At 42.0% G+C, this 12904-nt stretch overlaps 1 protein-coding gene across 1 annotated transcript in view; it reads right to left on the reverse strand.

Annotated features, from left to right (window-relative positions):
• Nucleotides 1-12904, reverse strand: part of FAM189A1 (family with sequence similarity 189 member A1) — a 431767-nt gene that overhangs the window by 96104 nt on the left and 322759 nt on the right. The window contains exon 4 of the mRNA XM_026648452.1: nucleotides 9250-9381. Coding sequence (XP_026504237.1) covers nucleotides 9250-9381 — 132 coding nt within the window. The remainder of the gene's footprint in view (nucleotides 1-9249; nucleotides 9382-12904) is intronic.

Raw genomic sequence — 12904 nt, forward strand, 5'->3', positions numbered from 1 at the left:
AGTTGTGAACTCCTTTCTGTTTGTTCACCACAAATCTTGTACTGATTAGAATCAGCCTGATTCACTGTGGCTTTGTTGAACCTACTCTGGTTTGTAGACAGGTGGTGGTTTTGAGCAGTCACTAGGCCACTAATATCTTGTATCAAGCTAGGTTAGAGGGGTAGATTATACAGTTTGTCAAATGCCCTGGACGTGTCAGATCTTGTCAGCAGTCTGGCACTGGCCTGAGTTCTAAGTTCCTCTCTGTTAAAGTAGCCATTTCTAAGGATATTGCCCTAACTAAGGGTTATCAGCCTCCAAGCTAACAGTTACCTTTACAACTACAAGCCAACCTTTCTCCTTCTCCAGTACGGATGAGATGATTATCAGAATAATGTGGGGATTTATTTTCCAAGGCTTGGAAGATTTACCTTAAAAAAGGAATGGTCTTTTCCCTTTTCTGAATCTCTCTCAGATCAAAAAAATGGCAGCAGCACAATCTTGATAAAAAACACAAATTCAATCAACAACATGTGACCTTTTGTTCCAGTCCCTTCTGAAGGGTCCACAGAGCTTTTTGTTTAACTAGAGCAAAATGGATTTAGTTGTTCAGTAACATTATATAAGAAGGAAAGGATCTCCTTTGCCATCTTGCTATTCTTAGTGGCTGGCTATCTGATACTTACAATAAAAGATGTGCCAACTATACAAACTATACTTGTGACAGAATGTACCCATGTCCACACCCTTCACACTATTGTAATAATCTTTGTACAAAGTATGCCTTGTGAGGTATCATTTGAAAACTCATAATTTGCTGGTCAGTATCGTCCTGATAAAAAGTGTGTGGCAACATTGTGAACATAATGTGAAGTTATAAGAGTCCATCTTAGGGTGTTATTAACACGTTTCAAACCGAGGTTGGCAAACAGGTCCATCTCAGACAAAGGAATGTGTGCTCTGCTTAATTTGCATTTAAGCAGTAAACAGAGTCATCAAGCAGGAAGGAAAACAAAGGAAGCTCAAACAGATGAGGAAAAAGCAGCAGGGAACATTCTTCCCCCATAGAGTTTTTGTTTCCTGGAACCCAGCTGGAAATGTATGAAACTATAAAAGGAGGGACAAACACCCCAAGGCCCCCCCCCTCTTCTTTCTCTGCCCATCGCATTCACGGCTCCCAAAGCAACAAAAGAACCATTCATTGGATTCTGACCTCAGAAGTTTGGTCAGTAAGACTGCTGAACACATGTAGTAGAGAAAACTTTGCTTTGAATTTAACATGGTTTGTTAAGTTAGGCACAATTGTGTTTTATCTTGACTTTTCTTGTAACCACTTCTGACCTTTATTCCTCATTACTTGCACTCACTTAAAATCTCTCTCTTTGCAGTTAATAAACTTGTTTTATTGTTTTTTCTAATCCAGTGTGTTTAAATTGAAGTGTTTGGGAAACTCCATTTGGGGTGGCAAGTTGTGTGCATATTATTTCTATTAAAGAAACAACAGACTTTATATAAACTTGTATTGTCCCAGAGAGGGCTCGGCAGTCCAGGACATACATTTCTGGGGGGAAATCTAAGACTGGGTGTGTATTGGGGTCACCCTGCAGAATAACCAAGGCTGGTTAGAGCCAAGGTGTGGCTGGCTGGGCGGCAGCACACAGACAGACATAGCTGGGAGTGACTTGCATTCTGGAGACTATTTGTGAGCAGTCCAGGCTGGAGGCTACAGTAGCAAAGGGCACCCTAGGTTAGAGGGCAAGGGTAACACAGCTACTCATTAGTCTGGATTGTACCTTGGTATGTCACAAAACTCTCTGGTGTTCTTGACACTAGAATTTTTCTAGTATTGCACTACTACTGATGCAACTCTGACAATGGTAATAACGGTGGCAGCACTAGCATAGATAAAATGCTGCTGATGTTTTAATAACTGCTTTGCTAGATCTGTTCTTGTAATGGTAGTAAATATGAAGAAAATTGTTAGTACAATTTGTAATGATTCTGCAATTTACTTTCCTTTAATATTGTCTTCAATATTGTTTATCAGGCTCAGCATGAAAGAATGCTTGTTTTATTGGGTTAGTCAAGACATGTATCATTAGACTCAATCCAGCTTACTGTTCCAAGTTGTTTTGTGGCCCCTGTTATCTCAAGATATATTGAGAACACACTGCATTCTATTACTTCCTGAAGTAAGCCTGTTCTTCCTGCATGTCAGTATTCACCATACTCACCTGACTCAAGACTCTCCATGATTATAGCACTATTTTCATACAAATGTTTTGTATTTCTGTCAACAGCTTAATAGAAGATTGGGTTTAAGATAATACACCACTGTTTGCAACCTTATAGGGACATGATTAGCTATAAGTCTAGTTAATTACAAAAGTGATTATAAAGTTGTTTCAGGTACTAGAGCTTACTCCAAGTCCCCCTCTGACATTTTTGTGGTTTTATAATGACAATTCCTCAAGCAACCCCAGGGGAAACTAACTGGATACACTGGGGAAACAGAGGATGTAAAATGCACTAAGCAAGAAAGCTGAGGGGAAAAAGAATAAAATATTTTATTCTTTTATTTCTCCAATATCTCTCAGCTAAAGTAATCTAAGGTGTCATTTGTAACAATCATAGATAAAAATATTCAGGCAAAAGTATGACTGCTAGTTTGACAGAGTTGCTTTAACTATGGAGTTGTTACTGAGCCCCACTAAACTATTTTTATTATTGTTACAATTACTACTACGCTAAATTTGTCAGTCCACTCAAACACTGTCCTCTACTGGTTGGATTGTCACTGTTGTGACAGATATGAGAGAGTGTGCAATTTCTTGCAATATCCTTAAAAAAACTTTTAAAATTAAGTTTAACTATCTTTGGAGTTCATTGTGTTAAATCCAAAGATTATGTTTTATTGTGAACTGGGGTCGTATGTAACATTTCTAGGAGGGAGATGGGATGTGAACCCTGGGAAGCGTTATGAACCTCAAAGGATTATATTGAACAATGGTCCAGACAAGAATGGACTTTTGGGTCAAGTGGTTTTCTTGGGGATCTCTAGGGGGAGGTGAAGTTTCCCACCTCCACTTAGGCAAAACCCCAGACTTTTATAGCTACATCCTGAGAAGGGGAGCATCGTCTAATGATTACCCGTTCCTGGAATCTGAAGATCAAAGGCCCAAGCTGTAGAAAGGAAAGACCAAACTTTTCATGGGGGTGCTAGTTCTAAGCTGAGGAGGGATGAAAAATGTTAGAGGGAGAGGGAAAGAGAAAGGGGGGGCTAATGTGGATCATCCCACTGGTGTGATGATTCTTTTTTTAAACAAGAACAAGTTAGTGCTTTAATTCTTCTAGCATCTGGAGAGTTATTTACTTCAAGGACACTGTATTTCAGAAATTTAAGTAAAGACCCTTTTTATGTTGTACCTAAGGGACTTCTTATGTTGGGTCCTTTCAATTTTTCTAATGTCAAGCTCCAGAAGAGCCAATTAATTGTAAGATGTGATGCTCCATAAATCAATAAAATAAATAAAATGTATTTTGCAATATTTAATGCTTTAGCTCATAGACTCCTCTTGCACATTTTTGTCATATGTTTTGTGTAGGCTACCTCCTTTCCTCCCTCTCTCAACCAATAATACAAAGTTGGTATATAGTAAATCTGAGTAGAGCTGGGCAAAATACTTCTAACACCATTTCCCATAAAAATATGCCTATTTAAAAAATATTAAACATTCAAAAAATGAAAGGCAAATGTAGCCATTTTCTTAAAATTCTTGATGAAAATTAATGATTTTTTTAAAATTTACTAAGACTATTGTAAAAAAATGTTGTGACAAATTTTTCCTCCCCATCCCCAATTTTGAAATTGGTTGATATAGATTTTGATTGGCCACGTAAGTGAGATGGCATAGCTTCTACTGCCATCATTCATTGTGCCTATTCTGTGTGTCCAGGAGAAGTAGCAGAAGCCATTCTGAGTCATTTTTTCAGGCTCTCCAGGTATGGAAAAAATTTTCAAAGGCACAGAGGATAGTTAGGGTTGTAAGTCAATGGGAATTGGGTTCCTTGACCTTTTAGCCACTTTTGAATGTTTTACCTATGGTTTCGGGGCTCCTGAGCCAGTGGGGGGTGGATTGGAGAAGAGTTACTATGCTAATTGGATTCATGGATATTTTGTGTTTTATTACCCCTGTAGTGCTAATATACAGACCATACGAATCAATAATGTTTTAGCTACATCATAACTTTGATAATCACAGTAATGATGTCCTCCACCTAAAATGGCCTTTCCTCATGCTGATTCCCAAAAATTCCAGTTTAAGGTACACACAGAATTTGCTCATGCAAGTGCAACCCATGGCTGTTTGGTGTGGCACTCTGTCCCCCTCTAGTGGCAGCTAGAGATTGTTGAGTTTGATACAGTCTTGGCTAAGAGACATGTGTCTTTTAACTTATACAGTAGAGGCTCATGCCTCCAAAGATCCCAGGTTTGATCCCAACTGCTGCTGACCATGGTCTGTCAGCATTACACAAGCATGAGAGAAAGTAGCAATGAGTTGGGGCAGTCTTCTCAGTGAAACAAAGAAGATATCACACACTAGCTTTTGAGCCAAAAGTCAGTATAGATAAGCCCTTCAATTCCCTTAAGGCATATTCTTTCTATATTTTTGTTAGAGAAATTGATTTGGCAGCAGGTGTTATAACTCACAGCCTTCTATAATATGTATAGTACTTCTTGAGTCTAAAAATTAAAGGAAACATTAATTCACACAATATGAGGTCAAACCCCATGAAATCCACTGCCACAGGAGATCTTAGAGTCATACATTACAGCTTTGTTTTAAAGTGTGGTTCTTCTCTGAAAAGTGACTTTGTAAAAACAGCATCATGGGGTTCCACATTTATTCTGTCTCAACAACTTCCATATCAAAATATGCTCAGATTACAAAGTAAGACTTTTTTCAAACTGCTACTCTGCAGACCCCACTTCATAATTTAAATTGTGCTCTTTTTGGCTTGTGCACCATTACCAGTAAAAAAGACTCTGCAAGCCATGTGCTATCCTCCATTACACCTGTGCAACCCCATTGTCTTCAAATTATGCCTTTGGTTATAACTATTCAACCGTAATACTTTCACTGGGATTGCGCAGGAGTAACTGAGGGCATATTTTGATGACAACTGAGTTGCATTGAAGACATTTAGTTAATGTTGTTGATTATACGCAAATCAGAAAGGAACCAATTAGCTATGCAAGGCTGACAATATTAAAAAGATATTTTTTCACTAAGATCAATAATTTTCCTGAGAAATTGCATGGCTCAAAATTTTTATCCACCATAGGATTTGTCATATCAGATTAGAGCATTTGTCTGCCAGGTATCCTGTTTTCCCCAGCTATTGCTCACAGCAGGAAAAAAGACAGTTACCTTTTTCCGTAACTGGTGTTCTTCGAGATATGTTGCTCATGTCGATTCCATATTAGGTGGGTGTGCTCGCCACTGCACCGGTGCCGGAATTTTTCCCCCTCAGTGGTATCCCTAGGGGACCATCCCTGGCACCCCCTGGAGCAGTGTAGACATGCCGTGGTAGAAGGGGCGCCACTGGCTCCCTCCACCCTCAGTTCCTTCTTGCCGGAAACTCCAACAGTGGAGAAGGAGGACAAATCATGGAATGGACATGAACAATACATCTCAAAGAACACCAGTACGTAGCAGGGTGCTGGTGCAAAAGCACCTAATTAGCTCCTGCCCGGTCAGCTCCAATCAAGGGAAGCGGATTGGGGCTGATGGAAAAGGCTTGATGCCGGCCTGAGGATTGGTAACACCTGCTGGTCTGACAAGCTAAGGGTTATAAAGGCTGGCAGGGAGCCAGAAGGCAGGGAGGAAGCTAGAGGCCTCCTAGCTGAAGGCTGATTCTGCCTGTAAAGCTTTTATATAGATGGACACTGGTGGTGGGACAACTGTAAGTAAATAAAGACATGGGTGTTGCACAATCCTGAAGCCTCTCTGAGCCTTACTGGGGAGAGCAAGTGGGCCCCAGGAAGAGGGCGGGTAGTGAATCCTGTTACACCACCCTAACAGATGCCGTGGACCAAAGGACGTCAAGCAGGGAGTCCGATGGCTCCTCTTGCTCCTCTGCCTGGAGGCCCAGGTAGGAGGTGACCCTCTTAAATAGTTCCTGATAAGCCTTGGTGTCACCTTGTGGAACTGGGTGAGGTGGACCCATAATTGCTTCAGCTGGCGATGATGAGGACGATGAGGAGGATCTGCCACGTCCCCTGGTGGTCCAGCTGGCTGTTCCCCTGGGTCTTCCTGGGCCTGGGGGGTCTATCCTTCTGGGGCCTCCACCTCTGGTGGAGGGTGGGATGTGAGGTCAAAGGTCTATCCAAGCCCCCTGCCACCGACTGGACTGTCTGCGAAGGCTGGGTAAACCCCCAAGGCTTCCAGGGGTATCAAGCTGCCAGCCACTGGTCTTGGGCCATGGGGTCAGTTGCGGTGCCAATGATGTAGACAGTATCGCCGAGGCCAGGGCTTGTCCCGCTGCCAAGGACTCCTGCTCAGTGCCCCAGCCTGAAGCGGAGTGGTCGCTGTCAGGCAACCATGATCTGGTGGACCGGTGGCACTTCTCTGTGCGGCGCCAACTGCTACGCCTCGACCTGTCCGATTGAGACGAACTCCTCGCACGGGAGCTCAGAGACCATCGGCGTTCGGCGGATCAGCATCGGTAATTCGACGATCTACACCTCACGCTGCTCAACTGGTACTGGGACATGGAGTGGTTCAGTCACCGGGAGGATCTCCCCGACCATGGGGATCCGTGTCTTGGTGAGAGGTGCCAGTGGGTAGGTGACCGGTGGCTCTGTTCATATGATCAGTCGCGTGATCGGTGCCGAGGCATTGGAGACACAAAGGGCAGGTCTCGATGCTCTTGCCAGGGGGCGCATGCCTCCGTAGGTCTGCGCCACGTTACTGGTGAGCCGCGCTTCGAATCCCGCTGTTGGTGACCAGGGTCCGGACACCAACGAGGGCTTCACTGCTCCTGCCTCCCTGCTTCCGAGGCACGATGGCTCCATGCAGGCGAGTGCTGGCGGGACGTCCCCCACGAAGGGGAGCAGTGCCGCTGAGGTGGGGATATATGGGAAGGTCCCAAGGCGGGTTTATCACTGGACCGGGGTACCACCGGAGCCAGTGTGGGTGGCACTGGTAGTGTCAGGATCTCCTGCACTTCCTGCAGTGCCTCCGGTGTCAATGGGACCTCTAGATGATGAAGGCCCTCTTCACTGTCCGGTGTGGCAGGCATGGTATGGGATAGGCTAGACTGCTCAGCCTGAGCTGGGGCCTTACTCCCTGCCGGAGGTGTTGAGCCGTCCAGCACAGGGCTCTCCTCCGGCCCTCTCCTTTCCCTTACAGGAAGTGGGAGATCGTCCCCTCGTGCTTCTCTTCGGCTTTTTGGCCAGAGCTGGGGAGGGGGATTGGTGCCAGCTTGTAGGTGGCACCGGCGGGGCGCTCCGCACGGATGCTGTGGTGCTTGGGGCCAAGTTGGACCTCTGCTCTGGTGCCGGGGTCAACGTCGACTCCATCAGGAGTGCCCTGAGACGGATGTCTCTCTCCTTTTTTGTTCGAGGTTTAAAGGATTTACAGATGCGACACTTGTTGCTTATGTGTCCTTCTCCTAGACACCTTAAACAGCTACCATGCGGGTCGCTGATGGGCATAGCCGCTTACAACGATCGCAGGACTTAAAGACTGGGGCCTGGGGCATGCCCCATCCCTAAGCTGAGTCCCGTCCGGGACCAACTAAACCAGAACTAACACTAAGGAAACTATTAACTATGTACAACTATTTTACAGGGAAATGTTCAAAAGAAACACCGAATGAAGTGCAACGCTAGCCGAAGCAGCAGACGTTCCAGCAACCATCACTGGCAGCAAGAAGGAACTGAAGGTGGGGGGAGCCGGTGGAGCCCCTTATACCGCGGCATGTGCACACTGCTCTGGGGGCGCCAGAGCCGATCCCCTATGGATACCACTGAGGGAAAAACTTCCGGCACTGGTGCATGTGCTGAGCGCACACACCTAATATGGAATGGACATGAGCAAGCACTCGAAGAGGAACTGTGTATTACTCAAGTATGTATAATCGTAGATATGTTACTGCTTTATGTTATATCCACAGCTGAAATGGCTGGGTAGTTTATTCTGAATTAACAGCAAGAATGAGGCATATGGTTTGCAAAAAGCACATACAAGAGGTCCAAAGTCATCAATATATATAATAACTAAACACTGGCCATATTTATCAACGGCACCATAAACAAAACCAAATTCACACACGTATGAGCGTGCGTACATACTCACACACACTTTAATGTGGAAAAGATTTTTGGCAGCCACTGATATTTTTCATACTATGCTCTCTAGACTTGTTGTGAACAAGATTAGTCAGCTTTGGTAAAATTTCCACATTAGGGCTCCCACCTTTGCTATCACCAATGGGGCTGAGGCGGTGATAGTGGAAAGACAGAATTAAAAAAAAAAAAAAAAAAGCAGTGCAGACAGCGCCTACATGCCGTTACAGATGTGCTGTTTCAAGTGGGGTGCTTATTTTCAAACAAAAGGCAGAATAAAGCCCTGAGTACATACAACAGCTGTTTTCTGTTGCAGCAATCAACAGTCATTACTAATCATAATTATAGAAGGTGTGCGTTATCACTGTCAGTTGTTTGCCTGATTAGCTGTAATTTCTTCATGTGCCTAGTGAGATATTTTTCTCTAATATGAACAGTCAGGGAACACAGAGCTCTCAAAGCCACACAGCAGAAATAATAAATATGGAATTCACACTGGAAGGATTTTTACAGAAGCTTTTTGGATAATCTGTTTTTCCTAAATTATTCTCTCTTATATGGAATATTTTAAAAAACATATAATCAAAATGGCACCATCAAGATTAAAATTATAAGCCCTCAACCTACAATAAGATTTTTGTAAGTGTACCCTGGGGCATACTCAACCTTTAACAAAATGGTTATACTGTACTAATATAGGCAACAATCCTGCAAACAGGTGAGCATGTAACTTTAGTCACATGAGTAGCTTTAATGATTTCATGTTTGCAGGATCAGGTTCTCATTTTTGGCTAAGTCTCTTTGTTATGAATAAGTAAGCAGCTGACAGTGCACAAACAACTTTCACTACATGCCTTTATCAAAATCCACTTGCTGTGTTAAATTCTAATAAAGTGATAATCCTTCTTACTCCCCACCTTTAGGGTCAGCCTCACAACATTACACTCCTGCAGTGGGTTCAGTTTCAGCGTTTCTCCAAGGTTGCTGCAGCCCGATGTTTGATGCTGCATTTCACAGCAAACACAGACACCATCACTGTCAAATTTAATCTGAAAAAAAGTAGAAAATCAGAGAAAGACTTAGTAATCAAAGCCACACCTTTATTCCATCCATCATTATAACATTTATCTTCAACACAAGAAGGAACCAAGGAGTGACAACAATGTTCCACTATTTGAAATATACAATTCATAATATAATCAGTGATACAGCTTGAAGCAGAATGACTTCTGTTGACCAGCAGAAGCTACAAAAATGAAACTAGGTGAGAGAAAAATATTGTAGAAAAGTAAGGTAGATAAAAGTAGCTGTATCTTTAAGGCCTTCTGTGGGCTGTTGAGAAAGGTTGTTTTTAGGAGGCAGATGATAGTTACTGAACTCTACAGAGCCAGATCAAACTAGGAGAAATAAATTGAGTAAGTAAGTGTGAAAAACATGGGAGGTAAAACAGGTGCAGGAAATATTGTGAGAAATCATGATCAGAAATAAAATCACATTTAAATAACCAGGAAGATGATTAGAATAGAGAGAGGTAATATTATGAAAATAGAGACAGGAGAGAATGGAACATGAAGGGAAGGTGAAAGGCATACAATCTATATGTGTGTGTGTGTGTGTGTGTGTGTGTGTGTGGGAGAGTGTGTGCACACGGACCTCACATGTAATTTATTTTTACTCTGAAAAAGTTTTACTTTATTTTTTTGTTTCAAGTTCTGTTTGTTTTGAAAACCTTTTAAAAATACAGTAAACATTCAGCAGCCTCAAATTTTAATTTTCACAAAGTTCTTCTTTTTGTCTTTCTTTAATTATGTCTCCTCTTTATCTTGAGGCTTTAAAAGGCACTAGGCATTTCTGGTATCTGTTCTTCTTTTAAGATTTTTATTAAAATGTGTTTTATTGAATGTACTGAACCCCAGTCAAGATTTTTATTTTACTTTGACTTTCTTTAAATTCTGATTTATGTGAGCTTAAAACTGCAATATTCCCATTCAGCTCAATGGGAGGTTTATCCATGTAAGAAGTGCAGAATTGGATTAATTATCCTCATTTTGATGTCTTTGTTCAAACCCCCCCCAAAAAAACAAAAAAAGGATTGTGTTTTTCTATTGCCTTGCTATAATGATTTTCAGTCAAGATTTAACTCTATATGAATTTTTCCTCAGCTTACTAATATAAGCCTGTAGCCACTTGTATTTTTCTTAATTACACTTACACATTTAGATGCTTTCTCCTTTCCTATTTTAAGCCATTTTGTGCTGGTGCAGAGGATTCTAAAGATTGGTAGCAGGATATATTGCCTTCCCCCTAGGTCACTGGCTCAAACCCAGCCTGGATCACTACTGAGTAAGAATTATTACCATCAGATGGCAGTTCAATGGCCTATGTGAAATGAGCTTAGTGGTCTCAATTCCCAGATTTTCATACTGGAAAAAACAGTGCCAAAACTGGCAGTAATTAGAAGCTTTAATGGGAGTCTGAGCAGAGGTCAGGGATTTAATGGGCCATGTAGACTGAATTAGTCAGGGTGAGGCACAATAGCTGGGGCAGTGTGGAAGAGACTGTATAGTGACCATCTGTGCTGTGTACCATGTATCATGGAGACAGCACTTCGATCTTTACTGCCACCAACAGAGCACCTAAATTGCATATTGTATTTGTGTCATGATTCATATTTTGCCTCTTCCCAAATCGTCTTCTGCTGCTTGAATGACTGGCTGAACAAACTGAGATGGGCTCTGGCACTTCCAGGAAATGGAAGTGTCCCATCTGAGGTCATATAGCAGCATATTTAAACAGATTTCATTCTTACTAGTTAGCTTTTTTTTCTGTCTTCATACAAAGCTTGAATCATTCATCTCTTCTTAGTAGCTAGATGTTTTAAAATACATATTTTACATCCAAGTAAAAGAAAGATACAGAGACAGAAAAAAGAGAAGAGAAAATGTGTGATCTCTCAGACTAATTTGGTGTCTCTGCTTCAGTGATGCGGAACAGATAAGCAGTTGGGAGAGCAATATGAGGCTATTTTTGAAAAAAATAATGTTAAGTAAACAGGCTGATAAGTTAATATCATGCCATATATCAGCATAAAGGCATACTCCAGACAAATTGCTGTCTCAGTGGGTTTGAACTCATGAACCTCTAGAATGCCCTCTAACCAGTGTAATTAGTCAGAATGCTTTTAAAATGCAGAAAACATAAATTATACCATTTTCTAGCCACTCATGAGCAGAAGTGGATGCCGCTTTCTGCTGCACCCTATGTAGCCTGGTCATGCCCTGAGTCATAAATACTGTAAATGAAACAAAGAAATAGCCAGCTAAAATGGTGAGCATCTTTTGTACTGATCCTTTGATTTCTTTCTTTTTTTTTTATGAGATTAGAATTTTATAGGTGTAGCTTTGCCTCATAACATTTTTAACATTTTAAGATAGTTATTTCAATTCCTGTCAGTTTCTAATACTTTTTTTTAAAACAAATGAATGAGATCTGATCTGTGCTTGGCTTTGTGGTATATGATCAGACAACCTTCAACTCTTCAATCCCATGATAAATACAAAATGTTGTTAAATTAAAGGAGGTCTTGCCTTTGAACTCCTCTGGGAATGTTGGAAATGGTGCTAGCTAGATAACTATTACAGAACAGGTTTGAAATTCACACTTTGAATTTAGAGTTGTGTCAAATTCAGCAGTCACAGAGCTACAGCACACCTGCTATATCAGCAGAGAGCATTCAGCGAAATCAATACGCTCTTCAGCTGGTAAAAAGTTACTATAACAAGGAAAATGCACTTTACACAAAGCTGTCTACACCAAGATCATTTATTCTCTGATACATGCTGTGTCTGTTCAATGAAAGATAGTCACTCACACATCACGGTACCTATTTAACACTTCTAATGTGAAAAATAGATCCTAGAGCTACTTTTATCTCATGTAATGAACAGGTATCACATAAACAAAAGCTGAAAAACAATATCTAAAGCTTCCTAACAAGAGTCCCACCTGTGACTGCTTCTCTATTCACTCTAAAATGTGTCTTACAACTGTGTAGTATAGCACAGTACCTGTCCTTGTATCTTGCTAAAAATATTTTTTAAAGGGTTTCTTAAATGCACAATGAAAACTGTTGAAATTAAAGTTACACCAACATATAGGGTTGCCCCCAAAAATACATCGTAATTTTTACACGTGCAAAAATATATATATTTGTGCAGCAAACACTGTGCAATTGGTGGCTTTGCATGTACAAAAAAGGGCACATAAATATCAGAGGCACATTTCTGGAGAGCCTTTGATAATCTGGCCCATTGTGCACAACTATATACCGTTTCCTTTAAAAAGTGTTCATGAAGCAGTGGTGCTGGAACAGTGGCTCCACCCCCTGCCTGCGGGTGGAGCCCCGGCAGTTGAGGGAGCCACGCAGACCCTCCACCTGCCCGTGGTGCAGAGGTCCCGAGAACAGCCCCCAGCTCACGTCCCCGCCTGGCCCAGGGCAGGTGGAGGAGAGTGCGTGACTCTGCGCCAGCTCCCCACAGCTGCCCGTGTGGTTCTGTCCCTGACCCGGCTCTG

Source organism: Terrapene carolina, unplaced genomic scaffold (assembly GCF_002925995.2).
Source record: "Terrapene carolina triunguis isolate 2854851 unplaced genomic scaffold, T_m_triunguis-2.0 Scaffold67, whole genome shotgun sequence".
Taxonomy (NCBI): Eukaryota; Metazoa; Chordata; order Testudines; family Emydidae; genus Terrapene; species Terrapene triunguis.